We start from the raw sequence: 25,365 nt of genomic DNA, 5'->3' as shown, positions 1-25,365 counted from the left end.
CACAGAGAGGAGAGGCAGAGAGACACAGGCAGAGGGAGAAGCAGGCTCCACGCAGGGAGCCCGATGTGGGACTCGATCCCGGGTCTCCAGGATCAGGCCCTGGGCTGAAGGCGGCGCTAAACCGCTGAGCCACCCGGGCTGCCCCCCCTGTGGAGTCTTCATAGTGTCTGCAGCCTATCTCTGCGTAGTGTCAGAATTGAGTGGATTGTATTGAGTTGTATTCAGTTGAATGAATGGCTGGCCTTCTGAGAATTGCTTGTTGGATATTGCATCTCAAAACACCTAATTTTAGCATCCTCTGGCTCCTCAAATATTTTCTCATTCATAAGGGTTTTGCAGAATGAGTAGAGTGTGCCTTCTGTGACTCCTAGGTCTGTATTTGTCCTACCTTGTGATACCATGTAAAATCTTAGGGAATTGAAAAATCCAGAAATGTTAAAAATCCACCATAAAATAAAAATGTGATAAATTTGTTTAAACAAATACTTTAAAATGTTTTGTAGTAAAAGATAAGGCTGAGTAAGTGACAGGCTTGGAAATTGTGGTAATATATGTAACAAATACTCATATCCAGACTGTGAAGAACTCTTAAAGATTGAAAGGTAAATGACACATCACTGTTTAGAAGATGATGAAATTTAAGAATGGAGGACCTCAAAGAAGTCAGTAAATAATATATAAGAGAATTAGCCTTACTAGCAAAGTCAGGGAGATGCAGTAGAAACAAGGTTGCATTATTTTTTATGTAACATCAATTTAGCTGGAAGTTTTAAAAATTGGCAAGAGGGGTGCCTGGGTGGTTCAGTTGGTTAAGCGTCTGCCTTGGGCTCAGGTCATGTTCCTTGGGCCCTGGGATAGAGCCCCACATCAGGCTCCCTGCTCAGCGGGGCAGGGCGTCTGCTTCTCTTTTCCTCTGCCCCTCCCCCTGTTCATGAGCTCTCATTCTGTCTTTCTTTCACTCACAAATAAATAATGAAATCTTTTAAAAGAAATAAATTAAAAAAATAAAAGTTGGCAAGAGTACTGGGGAAAGAGCACTTCATTTTTGTGGAAGTGAAAATCATTGTAACCTTTTGAGAGACATTTTAGTGTATGATTTTTTTTTTAGCACATCTGACACAGTCTCATGTGTGTTATAGTGGCTCCGAAAAGATAGATCTGCTTAGAACCTCAGAATATGACCTTAGTTGAAGAAGGGCCTGTGCAGGTATAATTAAGGTAAGCATCTCCAGATCACTGCCTAGTGCCCTTCTAGGAGAAGGGAAGAGGGAGATTCTAGACCCCGAGGGGAATGCCCTGTGGGGGCAATGGCAGAGGTTATAGTGAGCTTACTGCACAGAGGAATGCCAGGATTGCCCAAAGCCACCAGGAACTGAGAGAAGCATGAGATGATTTCTCCCTCAGAGCCTTCAGAAGGAACCAGTCCTGCTAGCACCTTGATTTTGGACTTCTGGTTTCCAGAACTCTGAGAGAATATATTTCCATTGCTGAAAGCCTCCAGATTTGTGGTGATTTGTAACCTCAGGAAACTAATAACATGCATAAAAATCTTTGTAGAATATGTTTTGGCATTGTTCGATACACAGGCAAATTAGAAGGGGAATAAATGTTCACAAAAGTGAAACAGTTAAATTAACTATGGTCTACCAAGAATAGTATGCAGTAGTAAAGTGATTGAAATAGACCTATGTATATAATGACATGAAAATGTTCATATATAGTTAAGTTATAAATACTAACGTGTACAGAGATGTTTTGTGTTAATCTTTGACTAATAAGTATATAGGGAAAACTGAACGGAAACATAGAAAATATTTATGGAGGGGAAGTAGATGGGAACACATGTAGGAGGATGACAGGATAAGGTAGTACTTTGTTTTTATTCTATGTATCTGCATTATTTGTGTATTCAAAGTATGTTTCCATATTTAAAAATCCAAGTTAAAGGAGAGCCTTGGCAGGCAGATCAGTTGGTTAAGTGTCTGCTTTTGGCTCAGGTCATGATCTCAGGGTCCTAGGATGGAGCCCCACATTGGGCTCCCTGCTAGATGGGAAGCCTGCTTCTTCTCCCTCTCCCGCTACCATTCCCCCTGCTTGTGCTTGCTTTCTCTGTCAAATCGATCTTTAAAGCAAAATTCAGAAAACTTCAACCTCTCTTCAAAACACAACTAAAATTAAACTAAACTTAATGTTATATGGTTATATACAAATGCTGATATTTTGCTAATGCAGAAATGTTATACATTAATTAAAATTTTATGCTTTTTAAGGCACTGTCAAATACATTGTCACATTGTTCTAATCTGCCTTCCCCAGAAGAGGAGAATGAGAGACATAGCGACTAAGAGCTGCCTGAGGCCACACATAGGTATTAAGTGATAGATCAGACTGAAATCCCAGGCTTCTGACTTCCAAGCCCCAGGTTAGCTTTACTGGTGAAGTTTTTGGTCTATGGTGGGGACTATGATGTGTGGTACTTAAGTACGTTGTGAATATTTAATCAGAATTAACCCTGGCTTTCCGCTTAACTCCAGGGGTATAAAGACCCCACTGGTATCTTAGTAAGGTGTATGGTTAGACCATTGGAGGATTGGGCCCTTCTCATCAATCTCTGGAAGTGTTTAGAAAACACAGAGGATCAAGCTGGGGGTTGTGTGTTCCCTTCTCTTATCAAGGGCACAGCCAGAGAATTTTGGAGCTAGAGTAGAGCAAGGAATATTATAGTCCATCATTTTACACATGAGGATATTAAGATCCAATGGGATGAATAATTTGTCCATGATAATATAGCATGATAATGCTAGAGGCAAAATTAGCGTACAGTTTTTTGTTTTCTAGTCCTTTGAGATTCCCATTCCTGGATATCTCCAGTACTGATTCTGTACAATAGGTGCGTGTTTATCGTGTATGTTGTCCTGTGAGATTTTTTTTAAAATAGATTAAGTCCTATTACTGCGTTTTTTAAATAACATACTTACAAGTGTGAGTATAGTTGCATGTGGCTAAACTGGGCATGTTGCACATTTAAAAATAGCATGTCTGGTTTGGAAGAATTGTAGATCAAGAATTTTTTGCAGAGATGGCTCCACAATGGTTATGTGCCCAACTGTCCCTCACCATGTGTCTGGTAGGCCACACCACCAATCTTGTCACAGTCTCATTCTTCATTTACTGTTTTGTTGCATGAAACTGTTAAATCTCTATGAAGGGAAGTCTCCCACCTGCCTTTTCCTTAGTTAATCTAGTTCTGACTCTGAAACGAATTTGTGAAATTTAGAAAATAGATAAACCTATTTTGTAGGCTCTAGAATGTTTTGTTCACCTTGTCCAGTCTCTTGAGAATCTGAAACCAGGAGTTGTGTAAAGTGTATCTAGATGTTTATGAGATCCTGCTAACTAAACTACTTGCATGTAACAAGATAAACTAGTTTGACTCTGTGACTCTGATTGTGGAGCCACATCAGTGGTTCTCGATTCTGGCTGGCTATCAAACAGGGATTGTTCTTTGTATATATGATTGTCCAGGCCCCATTCTGAGGGTTTTCATGTGGGCCTGAGTTAGGACCCAACAGGCCTGTATATTTTTTCAGACTCTGCAATTGATTCTGTTGAGACCCAGAGCCACACTTCCAGTTTATTCTGCTGCTACTGAATAGGAACACTAGATGGCACCGTGTAATAACCTCCAAGGAAGCTTAGACTACTGTGAATATGCATCTGGTTATAAATTTGGAATGGCTCATTTATACTTAATAATTATCATGAATAGGTAAGCTTGCTAGAATATAAAGGAAAACACAATAGCAGGCAAATCTTGACAAGAATCAGAATGAATTGCCCAGTGAATTTTTTTGAGTGACAATATATACTCTTTTGGAAAGGGGGAAGAGGAAGTCGTTTTTGTTTATTTGTTTTTTGTTGTTATTATATTTTTTAATAATAACTTTATTTTTTATTGGGGTTCAATTTGCCAACATACAGAATAACACCCAGTGCTCATCCCGTCAGGTGCCCCCCCTCAGTGCCTGTCACCCATTCACCCTCACCCCCTGCCCTCCTCCCCTTCCACCACCCCTAGTTCGTTTCCCAGAGTTAGGAGTCTTTATGCTCTGTCTCCCTTTCTTATATTTTCTCCCTTTCTTATATATTTCTTATATTTTCTTATATTTCCCCCATTTCTTCTCCCTTCCCTTCTATTCCCTTTCACTATTATTTAAATTCCCCAAATGAATGAAAACATATAATGTTTGTCCTTCTCCGATCGACTCATTTCACTCAGCATAATACCTTCCAGTTCCATCCACGTTGCAGCAAATGGTGGGTATTTGTCATTTCTGAGTAATATTCCATTGTATACTTAAAGAAACTTTTTTTGGGGTGCCTGGATGACTCAGTTAAGCATCTGCCTTCAGCTCAGGTCATGATTTCAGAGTTCTGGGATAGAGCCCTGCATCAGGCTCCCTACTCAGGGGGGGCTTCTGCCTCTGCCTCTTCCTCCCTCCCCCTCATGCTCTCTCTCCTTCTCTCTCAATAAATAAATAACTTTTTTTTAAATTTTTATTTATTTATGATAGTCACACACACAGAGAGAGAGAGAGAGGCAGAGACACAGGCAGAGGGAGAAGCAGGCTCCATGCACCGGGAGCCCGACGTGGGATTCGATCCCGGGTCTCCAGGATCGCGCCCTGGGCCAAAGGCAGGCGCCAAACCGCTGCGCCACCCAGGGATCCCAACTCTGGTTTCTCTTCAGATCTTATAAATCATTTGCCTTTAACTTCTTTTAAAGAAACTTTTCTTGTTCAGTTGCAACAGAAGCTGATACTTTTTTCCTGTTTCACTTTTTGTAAAAATCTAATGAATCTGTTTGAACTGGGTTACTGTTGATTTCCGTTGGTCACTGGACAGAACATCATCTGCCTGTGTCCTTTAAACATTGCAAGAACCCTGCAAAGTACTGCTTGCAATACGTTACGTTCCTTATGTTCCTTGTTCAGAAATGGAGGGAACTAGCTCAGAGAGGGTATTATTTGCCCATAGAATACAGAGCTAGTAAGAATAGGATCTTGAATTAGATTCCAAACGTCCATGCCACAGTCTCCTAACCTTTGGTGATATTTTTGAACATCAGTATTTTTGCTGCTTTTCAGATAATTTAAAGGTGTAAGTAAATAAGCTAAATACATAGAAATGAACAATTTCCTTTACCTGTAAGGAAATAACATTTCATTCAGAAAAAGATTTTTTATACTCTAATAGGCATTCCTCATTTTATTGTTTATGCTTTGAAGATACTGCATTTTCTATAAATTGAAGGCTGGTGGCAACTCTCTGTCATGCAAGTTTATTGGTTCCATTTTTCTAACATTTGCTCACTTCATGTCTCTGTTTCATACTTTGGTAATTTTCTCAGTAGTTCAGTTTTTCATTATACTTACTATAGTAATCTGTGATCAGTGATCGTTGATGCTACTATTCCAATTGTTTTGAGGCATGACAAACTGTGCCTATATAAGACGGTGCACGTAATTGATAAACATGTGTGTTATGACTATTCCATTGACCAGCCATTCCCCTTCATCCCTCTCCTCAGGCCTCTTTAGTCCCTCAGACACAATATTGAAATTAGGGCAGTTAGTAACCCCATAGTGGTCTCTAAGTGTTTAAGTGAAAAGAAGGGCTGCACATCTCTCACTTTAAATCATAAGGTAGAAATGATTGAGCTTGGTGAAGGAGGCATGTGAAAAGCCTAGATAGGTTGAAAGCTAGGCCTCTTGTGCCAGTTGGCTAAGTTGTGAATGCAAAGGAAAGGTTTTGGAGAAAATTATAAGTGCTACTCCAGGGGTCCCTGGCTGACTCAGTTGGAAGAGCATACAGTTCTTGATCTTGGAGTCATTAGTTCAAGCCCCGTGTTGAGATTACTTAAAAATAAAACTTAAAAAAAAGTGATATTCCAGTGAACACACCAATGTCAAGAAAGCAAATCAACCTTATTGCTCATGTGGTGGAAGTTTTATTGGTTGTACAGACACTAGGCACTTATGGACTTTAAAGATGAAGTTAAGGTTCCTGGTCAGCTGACCTCAAAATAGGGAGATAGGTGTTTTATGTACTGGGGCGAGGAGTTGCCTGGTACAACCACATGAGCCCTATTAAAGGAGAAAAGGCAGGAAGAGTCAGAGAGATGCTGCAGAAGGAGAAGCTAGAGAGAATCCCAACACAAGAAGGATTTCAGCTGTGTTGCAGGCCCATGGTACAGAGGCCCAGATACAAGCAGTGGCAAGAGTGGTCTCTAGGAGCTCTGGGGCCCAGATGACATGAGCAAAGTGCAACACCTGCTAAGCAAGCTGAGGGAACTTGAGGGGAGGTTGGTTATTCCCCAGAGCCTCCAGTGGGGAGTGCAGCCCCCACTGGCATGCTCATCTAGCCTGGTGAGACCTGTCTTGGACTTCGGAACCTGCAGAGCTGTGAGATAATAAAGGGGTGTGGTTTCAAGTTAATAAGTTTGATAATTCATTAGGGCAAAAATGACTCATACAAAAAACAGAATTCACTCTCCTGTCATTCCATACAATGTTACTTTATTTATTTCCTTCTGGACTTTGTTGATAAGCCTCCTTTGCTTAATTATAAACATGATCACATAAATGTTTGTGTCCTGTTTTTTCTCTTAACTTGATCATTTCTCCATGGGGCTATATAGTTTTCCCTAAGTATTTTTGTAGCAGTTTAGTGTTCCTTTGAGGAGCTAGAGTATTGCATTTAACCTGCTGGACTCCTGTTTGTTTCTGAATCTTACCACATGTAGCACTGTATTGGGTGTGTCTGTGCATCTGGCCTTTCTTATACTGAAAGTTACAAGAGTAAATTCTCAGATGTATCCTTACCCTGTCAGTCTGAGCCTTTTTGTTACTCTTATTATACATTGACAAGTCTTAAATAGTTTATGCACTTAAAAGTCTTTAGCAAAGATAATAGAGCCATGTTCGTTAATATCCACCATTAGATAATACCCTTTTTCAAATAAATTTTTTGTTAATAGGGGAAGGTGGTTAGTGGAAAGTTTTAAATTTGGTGTGTAAAGTTTCCTAAATTGTTCAAGAAATTAATGTTTAAGCTATTATTCTAAGTACTGTGGGAAATACAGAGAATAGAGTACCTGATTTGAAGAAATATAAGAATGAAAACCAGTTATTATGAATTAGTCATGTTCCAGTCATAAGAGATACGAAACTAGTTTCTCACGTCAGAACCTATTTATAAATCTACTTGATTTTTTATTAACAGTGCTTGTACAGTCTACGGATATTACATTTCTGTCCTCTTCATCTGTAATGCTGATTGTCTAATAGGTATCAGAACCATAATTACTTTCTTACTGTGGGTATAACTAATTTTTCATTTATAGTTTTTTTATTTTTCCCAGTTTTATAGAGATATTATTGACATAGAATATACTTAAGTATAAGTTATACAACATTATGATTTGATACGTGTATATATTGCAAAATGATTACCACAGTATCCTCACATACCTTTTGTGTGTGTAGTGACAACATTTAAGATCTCTCCTATCACTTTCAGGTATATAATACAGTCCTATTAATAATAGTCACCATGCAATACATTAAGTCCCCAGAATTTACTCATCTTACAGATAGACTTTTGTATGACTAACATCTCTCCATTTCTCTCAGCCCCTGGGAACCACTATTCTACTGTTTCTGTGAGTTCAGCCTTTTTAAATTGCACATACAAGTGAGAACATAGAGTATTATAGTATTTATTTCTCTCTCTTATTTCATGTGGCATAACGCCCTGAACTTCCATCCATAATGTCACAAAAGGCAGAATTTCTTCTTTTATGACGGAATCATATCCTGGTTGGTGTGTGTGTTTGAAAAATTTTCTTTATCCACTCATCTGTCAGCAGACACATCTTGGCTATTTATTGTAAATTATGTTGCAGTAATCATGGGGGTACAGACATCTCTTCAAGTTAGCGATTTTGTTTCCTTTGGATATATACCCAGTAGTGGGCTTGCTGGATCATATGGTAGTTCTATTTACAATTTTTTTAAGAACCTCCATCCTATTTTCCATACTGGCTATACCAATTTACATTTCCCACTACCAGTGCACAGGGCTCCCTTTTCATGGACGTGACTGAAGTTTCCAGCTTATTTGCTTAACTTCCCAGTACTTTAAAGTGGGTTATTGTGTTGAAATGCAAAATACATAATATTTTTTGTGACTAGAGCAGCTTCTTCTGCCTTTAGTTTGCTCACATATAAAAAAGCAGTGAGTTAAAGTAAAAAGACACTGGATGGGAAGTTAGAATTCCAGATCCTGATGCATTACTAACGGTTTGTTACCTTGAACATGTCACTTAACCTCCGGGACTTCTTCCTTTTCTTTAGCATGGGGATTAAATATGTTGGTCACATGAAAAATAATCATATAGAAAAGGTAAGGAAGCATTTTGTATACAGTGAGGTAGGCTATAACCTAAAGGTACATAGTAGGAAATCATTATTTTGTCTCTGGTTTGAAAATTAAATGAAAAGGGCATCTGGCTGGCTCAGTCGGAGCGTGCAACTCTTGATCTTGGGGTTGTGAGTTCAAGGCCCATATTGAGTATAGAGATTACTTTAAATAAACTTTAACAAATTTTTGAAAATTAAATGAGGAAATTCCCATAAAGAGATGACAGCTTTTGCACATAGTGAGCATTAACCAACCATTAGCTAGAATGAAAATGGACACAGTGACAAGGCTTTGGTACTAAAATGCTCAGTTTCTGAAAGAATGTTTAATTGAACGACCTAAGAGTCTGTAGAGAAATAAAGTATGCCTTAAATAAGTACACGTTTTTATTTTCTAGGATCAAATCTAAATCGCTGTGGTTTCCGAGGCTCTTCATACCTGGGTATTCCATTCAACCCATCAAAGGTGCGTTCTATCTGGGTCAGGAGGAAGGAGAAGGGAGATGGTTGGATTTTAGTGAAAAAGAAAACTAAGAAATTATACAAACAGAACCAAGCTTCCATGTTTTGATATACCTAAAATAGTGTCTGTTGATGTACATGATGACCTACAACTCCTACAAAGGAGTGTGGTGCACACCTTATTTCCTGGCACAATGTACAGTACATACACACACAGAAATCTCTACTGTCTCAAGCATTATATCCTACTGTCACTTGTGTTTGTAAAAATTATTGGTGATTTCCTGGAGAATTGGAAATAAAGCACTCTGCTTGGTACTTGCTCTCTAGGAAGCCAGAGAACTTCTGTGTTAGTGAAAAACTGTATATTCGACTCACATACCTTAGAAATAAAAGAAAAAGTTCTTGCCAAGGCAGTAATAGAAGACCCTAGCAGTGATGAGTTTGAGGACTTTTGCGGCAATAGGCAGACAGTCTTCCAGGGTTACAGCCAGTGACTTTGGTACCAGCACATGCTGTATAGAAAGCAGTGACTCCTAACAGAGTGAAGAGCTTTTCTCTTCTTCGAAGCAGTGGAACCAGCCAGCTCTGCAGGTGTTTGCATCTAGACTCAAAATAACAATATTTTTCTATAGCAGAAGCAGAGAGAAACTTCGTCATTTTCTTTTTTTTCAAAAGAGGGCCATACAGCATAGACACTTTTCCTTTAATGGGTCACTCTGCTTATATATTGGTTACAAGCTACTGTCTAACAATACTGAGTACATTAATATTTATATCCAGTTGTAACCTAAACATAAATGGCATATTGCCCATTTTTTAATGCTCTGCTTCTAAATTATGGAATAAATAGCAGTGGATATGGGTGGGTGAAAGCAGCATGATTGATTTCCTAGAGGCACTGCTTCAATTTTCTTCCTCTGTCCTAGGCTATAGATCATCTTGCCAGTGTCAAAGTCATGTGACTCGGTCAAGTTGTCTTCAATCATGTGTGCCCATTGCTTTTAGCAGGGAGTCTAAAAACCAAGGATTCATAAAATATGTTCCCCTTTTCCTATACATATAACATTTTCCAGTTGATGCCAGTCCTGAAGAAGATGGCTCTCCCTTTGCTCATAGTGGACAAGGTTTCTGGGTGCTATGACACTTGGTCATGATGACCCCCCCCCTAGAGTGCCATAGCTTACTTACACAGATGTATACCTACCCTTGTTGAAATTAAACAGGGCTTTGAAAGCATTACTTTTAAAAGTCAGTCGCCTTCCTCTTGCCTTCCCACTTCCAAGACATTTTTAAAATAACAGGAATAAAACTGAAGAAGAAACAATCTTTTTTTGTCCTGATTTACAGTCTCTTCACACCCAGTTTTGGTCCTAATTCACCTGGATCCCTGGCATCTTCTGGGGAGGCCAGGTCTCACTCCAGGTCTCACTCCATGCCACATTGTGTTCATATGAATTTGAATGCTGGGAGGACCAGGAAAGTCCAGGGGGACTCATAGGCCCCGCAGGAGTTTTCACTGAGGGTGGTTGGTTGAGAGTCTGTAAGAATCTGAGGCACATAGGATTGTCAGATACAGTATATAAATACAGTAGTGTTCTCAGTTTTTCTTCTGAATCCAAACCATCTATACAGGCCATTGCCTTACCTGTTAAATGCCCAAGATCTTCCATGGCCTTAGAGCACTTTTTAAGAAACACTGATGGATGCTCTCAACCCACTTTTCTCACTGTTTTCCTTCACAAATTCTGTATTGTCTATTAAATGAAGTGTTGTCCCTAATACATGCTAAATACCCAGAATTTTCTTTCTCTGCTTTGCTTTTACTTTTTCTTCTACCTATAAAGCTGCCTCTCCTTTCTACCCACCAAGCTCCTCTTCTGCTGCAAAAAAGAAAAATCCATTTAAAATTTTGTGTTACTGGGGCCCTTGGCTGACTGAGTCATTAGAGCATGCAAATCTTGATCTCAGGGAGATGAATTCAGCCCCACATTGGACATGGAACCTCCTTAAAAGAAAATCAAGCTAAACAGTCTATTGATTTGGCTAACAGAAGATGATAGTTAAAAAAAAAAAAAAAAAAATCAGTGTGTTGCTATATCTCCCTCCTGACACTACATTCTAATTTGTATTGTAATTACTAGACCAGACCCTTTTTCTGCTCTTAAGATTAAGTTCTGCATTTGATTTCTGTTTGGGTTCCCCCACAGTGCTTTTAACATGGTAGATGTTTAGTTTAAGTACCAAAAAATGAAATATGCCATAGGAGTTCTAGGTAGACTATTGTATATGTGGAGTAGAATAAGCAGGAGTACCAGAGTTTGAGCTCTAGGAAGGAGCTCAGAATTGAAAGTGTTAGCCAGATGAGAATTGGTTTGGCGCGTTTGTGAGACCATATAAAGAATCATATATGTAAAACCAGATGGGTGGGGTGGGTTCAGATTATAGAAGGTATTGAAAACCATGCACACTTGTTCTGTGAGGAACCACAGAAGATGGGTGAGCAGGAAAATAATGTGATTCACTCCCTAATGATTCCAAGATCCTGGTTCATGACTCCCAGGAAGTAGTGGCCCTTTGGATATTTGCCTTGTACTTGCATCATCATCAGGATAACTAGCATCTTTGTCCCAGTAATTTTATTTAATCCTCACAATAACCCCATGTAGAGGTACTAATATCCTTTTTTCAGAAGGAGGAAATGAAGCAAGACAACGAGTTGTAGAGCCAGGATTTGGTGTGTTTCAGTGGTTGTAGAAGTTACCATTTCTTAGAGTGGGTACAGGAGAGAGATGAATTTTTTAAAATTACTCGTATTCTTTCAAAATTAAAATATTCTTTGTCATATGTCACTGTACTTCAATTTTAAAAAATTAAAACATTTAAAACATTTTTATGTGGTGATTACTATGGTATTTAATTTGGATTTGTACAGTAAAAGAATTTTTATTTCTTTTATAAATCTTTGAAAGGCTGTATGCTTTTCTAACTTCATGAGACTTAAATTGTAAGTAATGTGGTTGACTACATATGAAGCTCAAATAATGTGGTTTATTTGCATATCAGAGCTGCTTCTATAAAATTTGAGGTTTGCAGGATAAATTTAAAAATTGTGTAGCCTGGCAAGCATGCAGTCATACTTACATTGAGACCTATAAAATGGGGTTTGTTTTTCAATCTGGTGTAGGTACAAATCAGTACTAACATTTAATTTTACTAGTTCCTGAGACCTCGTGCCGGATTACTTAATGAAGTAAGTTTTCAGTTTACCAATTAATTAACATTATGTTAACTTTGAATTTAGAATCCTGGAACGGCTCATCCTTATGATAGTGGCCACATAGCAATGACCTACACTGGCCTTTCATGCTTAGTTATTCTTGGAGATGACCTAAGCCGAGTAAATAAGGAAGCTTGCTTAGCAGGCTTGAGAGCCCTTCAGCTGGAAGATGGAAGGTATGGGTCACTCTTTGTTTTTTGTCTTTTTCTTTTTCTATTTTTTCTTTTTCGGACAAATTTTGTAGAACTAAAAAATGGGTATAATACTGTACTAGAACTTTTAGAGTTTATCATAAACCCATTTAGAAGCCTTTAAAGCTCACTGTATATACATAGAGTTAAATCCCTAATCAAAAACCCCCCCAAGATTTCTTAACGTGAGTAAAAAGAAATCACAACAGCAGAGCTCCTTGTTTTTTCTCTTTTTTTTTTTAAACTGAGACAGTGAATATGTTCACAAGTAAGTGGTTGAATGGTTTCAGTATTAGGATGGACTTTAATTTACCTTCTGGGTGAAAAAAATGGATATTTTGAAGTAAGCATACATTTAGTCTGAACTTTTATTCCTTAAGATATAGTGATTGGGGACTAAGGGGGTGAAGACAATAGTGTATAGTTTCAGTGACATTTGTAAAGGTTAGAAAAAGAACTTATGAATATTAGGTGGTTTGTATGGTATGTCTGAGGAATCGTCCCAGAGTTTTAAGGTGAAACTCTCCACTCTCCCCTCCACCCACCCCCCACCACCAAATCTAGGAAGTGACAAAGCAGTAGTGATACTGTCTAAGGAAAAGATTTTGCAAACCAATTCCCCATAATGTTATGTCAGTACTCCATCAGCTAATACCTCTGTTTTCCTTTCAGTGTTTAAAAGACACGATCTTGGTGAGGGGAAAATTAAGTAGACTTGTAAGATAAATTGTCAGTAATTGGAAATACTATAGAACTCAGTCTTTACCTCAGCCAGTGTATGTGACCAATTTCTCAAAGTTTCCATATGGTCTTTGATTACTGCTACCTTATCCTTGTTTATAAATAAAGGAATAGATATCAGACTCAGACTGTTACCTCTCTAAAACTAATGAAATAGGTAAAAATTAAATTGTAACACAATATGATCGATTAGTTAGTGGTTACATACATATACATTTAGAAGAAATTACACATATGAAAATGTGGGTTTGGAAATTTCTTACTACCCAGTGGGTCCTAGGTATATTTCCCCCCATCAGTTCTCAAGCTGGTGTGCTATGACTGTCCATGATAGGGACCAAATAAACTTATTCTGTGTGGTGCCATCTGGGAAGGAGTAACTGGTAGTGTGTAAAACTACCCAGATATCCAGAACTTTGAAATAGAGTGGTGACCTAGGGATGATTTTGTGTTATTCAAGTTAATAGTCCTGTTCTTTACTAATAAAAGTAGTATATGGCTTTTAAACCCATATTTAATAAGTTTTTCTGTGAGTTAAGACATGAAGTAGATTTTCTTGCTTCCCCCATCCCCACAAAAAAATAAAAACTAGATTCTAGTGTGGTGTTACTGTAAATAATAACTGTTATTACTTTCAGCTTCTGTGCAGTCCCTGAAGGCAGTGAAAATGACATGCGATTTGTATACTGTGCCTCCTGTATTTGCTATATGCTCAACAACTGGTCTGGCATGGATATGAAAAAAGCCATCAATTATATTAGAAGAAGTATGGTGAGTTATGTTGGTAAATTGACTGTTTTAGGTTATTATTGTTACTATATGGAGATTGCAGTACAATGCATGTCTCAGTCGCTCTTCCACCAAAATCTGGAAATAAGGGCAGTAAGATTGCTTTTTGGATACGTTGTGTAATCAGAATATAGAAATAATTGTAAAGGGCAGATTGATTCATTGGCCATTAAAATTTAAATGTAATTTGATTGTGTCTAAGGAAACAAATGTCTTTACTAGAAAGAGATTGGTCAAAAAAGAAGTAAAACCTCAAAGGCACGTGTTTGATAGCCTTTGCTTCCAGGGGCCAGTGAAGAGCCCTGGCTAAGTGTAATGGAAAATTATGGTTTCTTTGATGAAACTATTTCTGTATTTGGTGTGAGGTGGGAGTTCCATAAGTCATTGGATTAGCAAGAACCAAATATAACAAGATTGACTGAGCTAACAATAGATTTTTGGGTCTTTTTGTTAATACTTTTGCATGTGCTTTTTTTTTTTTTTTTAAATCTAAGGTTTATTTTAAGGCTTGTATCAAATAGAAGTGTTACTTTTTTCATGATACAATTTAAACTTTTCATTGGCAATAATAAGGAGAGCTTAGTCTCAGCCAGAGTGATCCTTGTTCAAATGTTGCTTCCCAGGTTTATTACTTCCCAAATATGAGGTTTTGTTTTTATAGAAGTTATGTAGATAAGACTGTTTTAGGTTGTTAATTCAACTTTTACTAGTCAGTATTTCAAAATGAAAAATAAGTTCTTAGTGTAATGAAATTTTTTTAACCGAACGTTTGAGTATGGATCAGATTTGGTAGATTCTGCAATAGCAGAAAGAACAGGCCCTTAAAGGAGCTTTAGAGGGAATGGAGATTTATATGAAATAGAAGGATGTGTGTTTTGGCGTTACTGCCACAGAAGTAACACCATGTTCTCCGTGTGTTGTATTTGGAAATACAGTGTATTGATTTGCCCTGCTAGCAGTGTTGGTAACTTTTGATCACCAGTTAAAGTGGTGTATGCCATATTCTTCTCTGTAAAGTTAGCATTGTTCTGCTTGTAATTATTCAGCATCTTCTGGCAAGGTTTTGGAGACTGTTACATAACTTGTCCCTCATTAAACTTTTGTCTACCAGTGTCAGTATGCCATTGATGATTTTCCAGTTCTATCATTTCCTCTGTAATTTTCAGTTGAAATTCTGCTTTTAGAAAAAACTTTCACTTTACATCTATCATCTATTCATCCATCTATCCATCCATCCATCCATCAATCTGTATCAGTTTGAACTCTAGATTCTTGTTTTATCTGGTGTGGGCTATTGCCTATTACTGTCCTTACTTATTTTGATGGTCACATTGTCCCACATTTAGCCAGTGCAAGCCCCTTCACACAGATGCTTGTGTCTTTTTTTGTCTCACTCCCTTCATTCTTTGAGCAGCTCTTTGCATTCTGGTACAAGATATTCCAGGTTCATCTTCTACTTTCCTGGAATCAGTCATTTCAGCAAGGAGCTCTGGTTCTTACTGGAGAATGGTGTGTAGAAATGAGGATTTGGGCATAGTAGCAGTGCTCCCTGGTGTTGGGATATCACTGCCTCTAACCCTTCTCTCAGCAGGCCGAGCTAGGAAATCATGTATGTGTGTGTATCTATGCACAGACTGCCCCCCTCCCCTTTTACACACATTGCCCATTCTATTTCTTTATCCATATGTGTATTAAAAAACATGAGTCCTGTTGATACCTCAAATTCCAATTCACCACAGGTTTTTTTGATCTTCCTCCTTTCTTTTTGTAACCCCCTTCTTGGACAGTGATGAGCCTGGTTCCCATCATCTAGGATACATTGACTCTTTTTTGTTTTGAACCTGAAGGTATATAGTCAAAATACCATATTTAAGAAATACTTGATGGGCACCTGACTGGCTCACTTGATAGAGGACGCACCTCTTGACCTCAGGGTTTGAGTTCAAGCCCCACATTGGGTGTAGAGATTACTTAAAAATTAAACCTTAAAAAAAAAAAAAAAAAAAAAAAAAAAAAACTTGAGTTCCTTCCTTTATTCCCCCTCACCTTCGCTATGGTTATGTTATCTGTGTAAAATACAGCTAAGTTTGTTTGGGCTCCATTTTAGTGTTTTTCCCCAATTTTGTTGATTTTTTTAAATGTATTTAATATGTGAAATATTGACTTGGTTCTGAAAGACAGAACTGTACACAAAGGGGTATTCCAAGATGTGTTACTCATCAGCTCCTGTTCCTTCTGTCTCACCTCTTTCCTGGCTCCCATATTTGCCACCTTGTTCCCATTCACTCTATAGGGAACCAGTCTCATTAGTATTGGGTTTGTCCTTCCTGTATTTCTTCTTGATGAGCAGATAAGCACATTTTTGTTTCTCCTTCCTTCTTACAAGGTAGCACACTCAAGGTACCTAGTTTCATAGTCCTCTATTGTGTGCATGTACTTAGTTTTTTGAACTATTCTATGCACTTATTTTCCAAATCCAGAGTGTTGAAATTAATAACCATATGCATACGCATTTATGTATTGTTGGAGATAGATCTTCAGAGTTCTTAGTAGTGCACTTGCATGATCAAAAGGGAAATGCATATGTAATTTTATTAGACGTTGCCCATTTTCTCTTCCAGAGGGGTGAACCAGTTTATATTCCTGCCAGTGTAGGTGAGTGCCTGTTTCCACACCACCTCGCCAATGGAATGTGTTATCATTCTCTTTACTTTTTATCAGTCTTGTGGGTAAAGAATGTTTTCTCAGTGTATTTTTGGTTTGTTTTGAGTGAGCATGATCATGTTCTTCACTCCAGATGATACTGAACCAGACCACAGGCACATGTAGCCTGCGGCCCATAGTTTACTAATGCCAAGTTCCAGTTCATTATTTTCCTTTAGGCACTTCAGTTTTGTGTATGTATCTTCATTCTTCCTTGCTTGTCCTTGATCAGTCACTGTTCTCTCTGACCCTTTTTACTGTTGTATCTCAGTTTTCATCTTTTGGCTGTTTTCTGCCTTTTCATCCATGTCACTTCCTGTTTTTTCTTTTGAGAATGTTATTCCTTGGTCTTATTATTCCTTATTTTCTTCCATTTCTTTGCTGAAGTTATTGAACTCTGTTTATTTCCTCCTACTGTTTGTCCTTTCTGTTTTTAACTTTTAGTTTCCTTTGCATACTCCCAGGTGCTTACTTGATGATATGCAGTTGAGTTTGGGGTGCTGTATGACAGTTTCCTGCTTTATGGCCACTTTGAGGAGGCGGGAGCAGATTTTCATATACTGAGATGTTTTCATTGCATTTGCTATGTTTTCATTTCAGAGTTACTTTATATAGATGTGTCTCTTTGTTTAGTCATTTTGTGAATTTTTTTCTCTCACAAACATTTCTATTTAAGAGTGTACTCTTTTTAGTCAACAAAGTCTGATTTCTTTAATGAGCTTTTGTAGGGTTTGATTTTGTTTCTTTTTTTCATGTTGAGGAAAGTGTTGTGTGTTTGATGATTTTCTGGCAGGACAGAGGTTCTCTTGTTTCTCAGGTCTCTGAATGTTGCCCTTTTGAGTATCTTTTATTACCTGATCTTCAGAGGGCCTGTCTCTGCTTCCTTGTTAACTTGACTCATCAGTCATGCCCTCTGAGTACTGCACACTCTGAAGTCCCTTCCCTGCAGGCAAGTGCTCTGTTCTCCAAGAGCTCATGCAGTTCAGGCAGCGCTCACTTTGCACAGTGGGGCCCGACCATGGCAGTGAGCATGCCGGCTGCCAAGAGGCCCAGTGATGTGAATCATCTGGGGGAGATCACCACTGCTCTGTGACCTATGCCACTTTTTGCCATAACATCAAACTGGAAGTCATAAGTGTACAGAGAATTTTGAAGTGGTAAAGCCAGTACTTAGTACATTGTAATATTAAAACATTAGAAATTGTGAATTAAAGTAATTTCTTTGTGGAAAAAAATATATATACAAGAGTAGTTTGAACAGTGCTTGCCTTATTTTCATTTTGTAACTTAGGACAGGGTTCGAGCATCTTTTCTGCCTTGGTAGATGATCAGACTCCTTATATTTGTAGCAGCTTCCCAACACTTTATCCTTTGTGTTTTCATTGTTGTGAAAACATCTCCAAGAATTCCTTTCCTGTCAGTGTTTTGGCAGCATCCCTTTTGTAGACCATCTTCATCCCTCCCATCACAGCCAGGTCTTCACTTGCAGTACTCTGCCTTCACGTAGTTCTCCTGATAGCACATCAGGTCTCCGACAGCAGCACCAGCACAGGAGCCCAGGATCAGCTGTGTTTTCTTTACTTTGTGTTTGATCTCACTTTGACTTCTAGGGTGCTGCTTCTCGTTTCTTGATTGCACTTTGGGTTTTGGTGGTCTGTCTGCTCTTTTGGTTCTGCCTTTTCAGAGAATGTCGTGTGGGTTTATTACTAAAACAAAGGAAGAGACAACACAACCATATGTTTTGCTGTCTGTGCATGAGCTGAATAATATGTGCAGTGACCAGTTACTAACAGATTTTGAAAAAGATGATAGGACTGGTTACTGATTATGATGCACATCTGTATGTAGTGATTTATAAACTGAGGTGCTAGCAGCAAGTTTGTACTCTGTGCAGTTGCTCACAATTAACTTACCATGGTTTCTGGATTGGAACCGTATTGTGTTTAGCTAAGGTATGGCACCTGGAATTTGTGCGTATCAGGACTGTACAAAACAAGGACTGCCTGTATTGCGCCCTTAGGGTGGACCTTCTCCTTCCCGCACTAATTTTAGATCTGTCTCAGGCCTACTGTTGGCTCCCATCCTCTCCCTCCCTGATGATTTTCCACAGACTTCCCTTGCTCTCTGCAAAAGGGTGTCAGGAGTGTGAGAGGTAACATGCTGGGATTTGATGTTCCTTTTTCTATAGACAGGTAATTTAAAGCTTGTGCGCTTCCAGCTTCCCTGAGATTTCGGTTTTATATAGTTGTATTGTTCTTCTGTTTTGATTTTGTAGAATACGTAGGGAGATCCAAATTTAGGCAGGCATTGTTATCCTCAGCTACCCACGAGCCTCAAAATAGACTTATTTCATGTTCATGATATTTTATTAGTACAGACTCTTTACATTTTCCTTAAACTTTATGCTCTTGCAAGTAGAAAAATAATAGGATTGGGACTTTTTATTGGGTAGAAATTGAATATATAGGTGCTATCTTTGAACAATCTGTCTCAGAATGTGCCTACTGTATGCATTTGACTTGGTAAATAAGCCAAGACCAGGTACTTGAAGATACCTAAAACTACTCTTTTGTGGGAAAGGATTTTTAGAAGATATGAGAAACCAAAAATGGATCAAGAGACCAAAAATTATCATAACGAGGACTTATTTCTTATCATTTCCCTATTAAACTGAACAATGTTTTTCTTTTTCAGTCCTATGACAATGGGCTGGCACAGGGAGCTGGACTTGAATCTCATGGTAAGACATCTTAAAGTAAATGAACGTTTAGTTTCTTTTGTTCTTTTAAATAACATGATGATGTCTTTGACACGGAGGACCCCAGAAGTTTGCCTCAACCCAGGGTTGTTGTCTTTCCTACATCTCCCTTTTAACACTTTTTGCCACTTTGAACATCGTCAAGGTCAGTCATTGGTCAGAAAATATTAGACCAGGATATTCACACTCCTGTAATATTTTCTAGTTACCTATTTGAGTGTCAGCGCTTAAAAATATCCCAGGGTGATTTCTTAAGATAGTGCTGGAAAACAGCAGGTTCTCTTTTTTGCCGTAATACTGGAAGACTAGCTGCACTATATAAAATCAATGAATTTGTGAAGAAATGAAAATGTTTTTTGTACCTTTCTTAATAATCCTTAATCATTACCATAAGACATTTTGCTGCATTGCATATGTTTCAGTACCTACATTAATACAGTTTCTCCTTTTACTCTTTGCCCCACTTTGGGCAGAACCAGATTGGTGAGTTGATATACTTAATTTGTCAGCACATCGGTAGCCTGAAGTTTTTCAAATTGAGTATTTCTGTGTAGGAGTTAATAAGCTGCCATGCTCCTTTATTATTGTTTTAATATTTTATTTTTAAGTAATTTTAAGTAATCTCTACAACCAGTATAGGCTCAAACTCACAACACTGAGATTAAGAGTTGCATGCTCTACTGACTGAGCCAGCCAGGCTCTCCAGCCATGTTCCTTTTTTAAAAAGAAAGAGTGTAGATCAAGGAGGCTCTGAGTGAACTCCTTAAGTTTCTTCTGTCATGGCAATCTCTTTGTACTTGCCTGTTTATCCCTCCCTTTGGAAGCATGATAGAGTGCAAGAACAGATCTCAGAAAGAACAGGTCTCAGCCCTGACACCTGCTTGGGACCTGGCCCCTCACTTTGTCCCTCTGAGGATTTCCCCATGGACAGACTAGAAGTAATTGGATCTTCCTTTAATTTTAAAATTGTTGCTAGGATTGTAAGAGATGAGGAGGAAAGTGACTTGTAAACTATAAAACACGTATAAAAAGATTTTTTTTAAAAAGGTATTTTTGACATATACTCCTTGACCCCATATCCTTGTAATTCCCCTGAGGCCTTGTCCTATTTGGTCACTTCTCCCTCTCACACATCTTCACTCCCTCCTTCAATGCAGATATTTATGGAGTATATATCCCTAAGGGCTATGTAGAAGACTGTCTTGGTTTTTCTTCTGAAGCCGTACTGTAGTTAGGACACCTTAATTCTTGTGTGTACCTCTATTTGTGTGAGATTGGGCTTGGGGCAAGCTGCAATAGCAGTTCTGTCATTCATCATCACCACTTGGTAAGGAGGGATATGTACTCATAGGTGCACATAGAGGAAATCTGGTGTCTAAGAATTCAGAGAGTTCATGCTCAGTATTGTAGCGGGTGTTAATGGGCACTGTGGCTGAAGAGACACATTACCAGTACAGGAGACCTGTGGAACTGATGTTCTTGTTCCCAAGAAAAAAGGATTGCATTTGCTGGGACTTAAAACAGAGGGCTGCTCAAATATGATTCTCTCTGACAGATCCAATCAGGAAAAAAATCTTGCTGAGTCACACTGGTAGTGATTTTAAGTCTGTATGACTTGAGAAGGATTATACCCATCAAGATCATCAGTCATGGACTGTGATTCATGAAGAAAGCTTTTATCTCTCTTCTTTTTCTCTCTAAATTTGATGGGTTTGAGACCTAAAGCTCCAGAGGAGGGCGTCCTACTCAGAGTACTGCAATACGTACATTAATACACAGGGCTGGTGTCCTGTGAATGGGTTCTAGGTATGTTAAGATATAGCGCTCCCTCCACCTTTGGGGCAGAGAAGTAGAGCTGTGTGTCTGGAGCCCCTGGAGAGGTGGCCTCTGACCAGGATCCCCTCTCAGGGTACACCGTGTGCGCACACACATCTGGCATCATGTTCTCTGTAAAGTTAGTTAGGCTGAGGAGACTGCTCTGTAGGCCACTGGTGTGGCCGTCCTATCCCCCCTCCTCTCCTGTCTGCGCTGGTGACCAAAACCTCTTCCTCAGAAGTCACCCTGCAGTTTGTCTGCCCCTTCAAGTCTTTTGTCTTCTCCCCTCTTCTTTCTATTGTTAATCTTTTCAGAATAGCAGTCCAAATATACTATTCACCCTTCTAAACAAGTGGCTTGTTCTTCAACTTTCTATATAAGCCTTCAGCAGCTTAGGAAGTTTCTATTATAAAGTCATGAGCGATCGAGATTTCAAACCCATTGTCGCCCTCTCACTCCTCACCTTGTGTTTACTGAAGCACCGGAAACTTTCAGCTTCTTCCCTGCTTTCTGGAAGCATCAGGTTCCTCTTGCCCCACTTCCTTACAAGTTGTTTCTGGCTCCTTCACCATATTGGTGTCTTCCCCTCACCCCCTTACCCAGACCCAGCTTTCTTCTTTCCTTCGAGTAGTTCTCTTTCTGAATCTCCAGGCTCTTGTACTTGCTGTTCATGTGTATAAAACCCTCCACCCTCACCCCTAGCTTATACTTGGCTTTGTTTCTTATCCCTCAGGTCTTAGCTCAAATGATTATTTTTAATGATCATTTTTGAGGTTGCAGACCGCCCACACACACCCTGTTTGGCATCATCAAACCTCCCCCCACCCCACACACACACAGTCTGTTTCCTATCTACCCTTTCTGCCCTCGTTTTGCTCTGTATTCTATCATTTGTGTATTATCTGTCTGTCCCCACAGGAGAACAGAGATCTTTGCCTGTTCCAGTCAGTGTTGTATCTCCCATACCTGCAGCATGAGGCATGCACTGGGGTGAACTGATGGACCGTCCTTTATTAGTCAGCCCTGTGCTGATGGCTCCCAGAACTCTGTGTCCTTCCCACCTGCCTGCCCAGCATATCTCCCTCCATACCACTTCAGCGTCTCAGACTGCACATTTTTTAAACCATTCTTTTCCTCTTTCCTTCTTCCCATGCCTGCATTTGCTCTTGAGGAATGTGGAACAGCTACTCCCAGGTCTACTGGTTTTTCAATCCATAGAAGCCAGAAGTCCAGAATTCGGGGTGTTTGACCTCATGCTCTGTTTTATTTTGTTGTTTTGTTTTTTATTTGCGGTTATACCAGTGTTCTCCTGTAGGTCACCTGCTTATAATCCTTGATCTACAGGTGGAAAGGACTAGAATTTATGATGAGGCAGCTGCTCTGTGCCAGCTACCATTTAGTCTCATTTAATTCTCACACCAGCCCTCTGGGAATAGACATCTTTGTATTATTCACATTTGATCAGAGACCTAAAACCACCACATATAGTAAAGAATAGGGATTTATTGTGGGAATAAGCTTGTCCACAACTGTGGACGAATACAGAGAAGTAAGAGCTTGATGGGGAAGTTGGTGGATTGAGGAAAAGTCACTGGAGTCATCCTGCAGCCCTGGCACAGGTGGACAGTAAAACCTTGCAGGAGAATCTGGAAAGCCAGACACATCCAGCTGCCAGAGCAGGACTGTGGTAGAGAAGTCTGGTGGGGGCTCTTGCTCCGGCATCTGACTGTGGGTCTTGGGTCACCAGGGCAAGAAGTAAGGCAGACTTGGCATTCCACATATGTGGGAGAATAAGTACAAGTTGGAATCTGCCGGCACCTCTGCCCTGTCTCTTAGCTCCTAGAACCACAGCCAGGATAAGGACTGCTGTTCCTCTTCCTCCTTACAGATCACACCCAGATTTCTTGGACTGTAGCCCATCCAGGGAAACGCTTCTGGTTTAGCTAAGTGGACATGGTACCAAACCACCACAATAACCATTGTCATACTAGGCTCACATATGATTGGGTATATGTCATAGCCTGCTTAAAATCCTGTCGATGCTCAGCAGTGCTTTTCTGCCCATGTTTGTGTCCCTCATTTTAGTTCTCCTTGTCCACTTCCAGCCTTGCTTTGTAGACACGTGTGTGAGTGACCCCTTCCATGCTGCATTCCAGGCTGCAGAGAACATGTGTTTCCCAAATGTTCTCACATGCCTTTTCACCTCTGGACATGGCTAACATTCTTCCCTTGCCTGAAATGCTTCCGCTTCCATCTGCTTCTCCTCTTTTTCTTTTTCCAAACCTTGAGAGTTTTCCCATCTTCCTGTGGCTGGTTCCATTCTCCATAAAACTCTTCATTGTCTCTTGTGCTGTAGCTTTCAGCAGTTCCTCCCTTTGGAGTAATACCTGGCTCATGCCATCTTCATGGCACTTACCTGTTTGCCTGAGCTTCTTTGCTATGTTGTGAGCTGGTATGTCTGATTCGTATCTAACTCCACTTGTCTTCATACATTGCAGTTGTCCAGTAAGTATTTGCTTATCCTCTACCCCACTCGACATCCTGAAGCTCAGGAGGCTGAGTGTGGGTTGTGTCCTTCTGCTACAGTTCATCGGCTCTTCTCCCACAACTGTTTAGCTGAGAGCCCATTTGTCCTGTATACAAAACAGACACATGATACCCTTCTATGCTGAGATCATCAAACGGGAGGATTCCTTTTTGTCCTAGTGAGTCTCTTAAGCCCTGGCACAATTGTAGGGTAAAGCATTCCTGTGTTTGAAAGAATTGGATTTATCTGCTTTCCTAGGATTAAAGCTCTTTTTTCTCTCAGGATTCAGGATATAACAATAATACTTAAGATAAATTAATTTTATTGCATGATTCTTCAAAAATATCTCTACTCCTTAATCCAGAAGAGAAGGATGCCTGGGTGGCTCCGCAGTTGAGCGTCTGCCTTCGGCTCAGGGCGTGATCCTGGAGTCCCAGGATCCAGTTCCACATCAGGCTCCCTGCATGTAGCCTGCTTCTCCCTCTGCCTGTGTCTCTGCCTCTCTCTCTCTCTGTCTCTCATGAATAAATAAATAAAATCTTAAAAAAAAAAAAAAAATCCAGAAGAGAAATATTCAGCTCTTTGGCCTAATTTCATGTAAGCATTCAGTTTCTTGAATTTTCCTCACTTTACCTTTTCCATGGGGTATTTGAATATAAAATGGTATAGTTACTTTTATTTATATACCTAGTTTTTGCTTTCTACTTTAGCTGTATGGTTGTTAGCCATCTTAAATTACGTATTTCAGAGCACACAGACTCCTTCAGATATTTTGATACATGCAAATAAATACAAGAGAATGTTTAAAAGTGAGCTTTAACCTTATGGGAGCAATAAGCCTAATACCTGTTACACACTTAAAATGTCAGTAAGTCTTTGTATCCAGGACTAGAATCAGGAATACCTTCTTCACCCCACCCCCAGGAGCACTGAGATCCATTGTTAGAGAGAGCCTGCCTCTCTGGTCCCTTCCATCTGTGCGTCTTGTGACTATGGTGTTCTGCCCACATGAATCATCTGTGTGATTGAAGCATCTCACTTAAGTTGACAAACTCAGCAATGTCCATCTTTCTCGTATTTGCATGTACCTTAATATCACATGTTGTAATAGCCTTCAGGAAAGATATCTTTGTTACCCAAGATGTAATGAACACAACTGAACCTTTTCTTGATGAATTCAGATAATTATAAGAAGCAGTTTTATATTGTACTTTAATGTAATGATGTAATATTCTTTTTTTTTTTTTTTAAGATTTTATTTATTTGAGAGAAGGGGTACATAAGATGGGGGATGGGGAGGAGGAGAAGCAGACTCCATGCTGAGTGTGGAGTCTGACCTGGGGTTCCATCTCCCAACCCTGAGATCATGACTTGACCCAAAATCACGAGTTGGACGCTTAACTGATTCAGCCACCCAGGCATGCCTGTAATGATGTAATATTCTTGAAATGTTTTGAAACTTATAGGAGTCATTGATGTAACCTTGTTTAGCCCTCTGGAGGCTAAATAAAATATGAGTTCCTGTGCCTACCTTTTTTAATGGTATTTCTTAGTTATTAAAATGTTACCTGTCTTATTTTGCAGTGTTTGTATCTGCATCTAATACTGTTCTAACT

At 39.3% G+C, this 25,365-nt stretch overlaps 1 protein-coding gene across 6 annotated transcripts in view; it reads left to right on the top strand.

The window, feature by feature from the left end:
* Positions 1-25,365, top strand: part of PGGT1B (protein geranylgeranyltransferase type I subunit beta) — a 71,916-nt gene that overhangs the window by 13,794 nt on the left and 32,757 nt on the right. For all 6 annotated transcript variants that reach the window (XR_005366511.1, XM_038551835.1, XM_038551833.1 and 3 more), the window contains 4 exons: positions 8,882-8,949; positions 12,250-12,401; positions 13,796-13,928; positions 19,344-19,389. Coding sequence is in view for 5 of the 6 variants with exons in the window: in XM_038551835.1 (XP_038407763.1) it covers positions 8,882-8,949; positions 12,250-12,401; positions 13,796-13,928; positions 19,344-19,389 (399 nt within the window). In the remaining variant the exon portion in view is untranslated. The remainder of the gene's footprint in view (positions 1-8,881; positions 8,950-12,249; positions 12,402-13,795; positions 13,929-19,343; positions 19,390-25,365) is intronic.

Source organism: Canis lupus, chromosome 11 (genome assembly GCF_011100685.1).
Source record: "Canis lupus familiaris isolate Mischka breed German Shepherd chromosome 11, alternate assembly UU_Cfam_GSD_1.0, whole genome shotgun sequence".
Classification (NCBI taxonomy): Eukaryota; Metazoa; Chordata; class Mammalia; order Carnivora; family Canidae; genus Canis; species Canis lupus.
Note: the sequence above shows the minus strand (reverse complement) of the source record. Positions and strands in the feature narration are given on the sequence as shown.